At 52.5% G+C, this 1,125-nt stretch overlaps 2 protein-coding genes across 2 annotated transcripts; both read left to right on the forward strand.

The window, feature by feature from the left end:
• On the forward strand, window positions 1-747 carry TM35_000022300 (Tbingi protein; the record flags this gene model as incomplete). The annotated part of the gene is made up of 1 exon (XM_029021548.1): window positions 1-747. A coding segment is annotated over one exon (747 nt), but the record flags the coding sequence as incomplete, so codon positions are not given.
• Window positions 748-826: 79 nt separating this feature from the next.
• On the forward strand, window positions 827-1,123 carry TM35_000022310 (uncharacterized protein; the record flags this gene model as incomplete). The annotated part of the gene is made up of 1 exon (XM_029021549.1): window positions 827-1,123. A coding segment is annotated over one exon (297 nt), but the record flags the coding sequence as incomplete, so codon positions are not given.
• Between the last annotated feature and the right edge of the window lie 2 nt (window positions 1,124-1,125).

Consider the following 1,125-nt stretch of genomic DNA (forward strand, 5'->3'; position numbering starts at 1 on the left):
TCCTGGGGCATATGCCGACGTGCTATCAGCAGTATCACCCGCACCAGGCTGCTGCTGAGTTGTGGTGATGCAGAGGAAAATCCCGGCCCTTCATTGCGAGGAATGCAGTGGAACTCAGCTGGACTTGCCCAGGCCAAGAGGCTTGCTCTCCACAAAACCTTTGTTGAGGAGAATGTGACATTCTGCCTTCTAAGCGAGAGGAAACTATCTTGTGCGGAAGTGTCGTGTTTCACAATCGCTGGTTACCAACATCATGGAGCACCCCGCCCCTCTAAAGGAGGCGGTGTTTCGATTCTTGTGCGTGAAGATCTGCCAGTGGAAGTAGGACTCACCGTAGTTGCAAGCATTGAGCATGCCCATGCAACGATCCACATGTCAGAAGGTCTGGTGCTCACAGAGATGTCAGCATACTTCCCTCCGGGGAGAACATACACAACTTCGCAACTAGACACGCTTTTAATGACAAGCGGACCTCACCCCAATGGTGCAGATGCTAATGCGCATGCAATGGCATGGGATCGCGCGATCCCCCCTGATACCCGTGGCGATGTGATAGTACAATGGTGCCTAGATAATGACCACGTTATTCACAACACTGGAGATTGCACTCGCCCACACCACACGCCATGGCCCGTCCGCGCAAGATGTGACAATATCCCGAGATTGCCGTCTAGAGTACTGGACGGCATCCTTCTCCCCGGACAGCGACCATTACACCATCCTCTTCGACGTAGCAGTAGGAGATGATGATGAACCACTGCGGTTCCCTCGCCCTCGTTCCCCCATTTATGCATGGAAGAAAGCGAAATGGTCTCGCTTCAGACAAATGCCAAACGCACAGTGCAGTAAACGTCTTAAAGAGAAAATGAGCGTTCACAAGAGAGAACGCCTACTGACCTCCGCCATCCGTATCGCAACAGCCGCGGATGTTCCACGCGGGGGTCGAGACACCACTCCTTTTTGGACTCCCGAGTTAGAGGAAATCGAAGGGAAGATTCACAATTGTAAACCTTCTGTCTCTCAAGACAGACTGGGAGCTCGCAGGAGAGAAATGCTACGACAAGCATCCCATAAGAGATGGAAAACCCTCTGTAATAACATGGCCGTGGCAGACGGCTGCTGTTG

Source organism: Trypanosoma theileri, assembly GCF_002087225.1.
Source record: "Trypanosoma theileri isolate Edinburgh chromosome Unknown TM35_Tth_2_V1, whole genome shotgun sequence".
Lineage (NCBI taxonomy): Eukaryota > Euglenozoa > Kinetoplastea > Trypanosomatida > Trypanosomatidae > Trypanosoma > Trypanosoma theileri.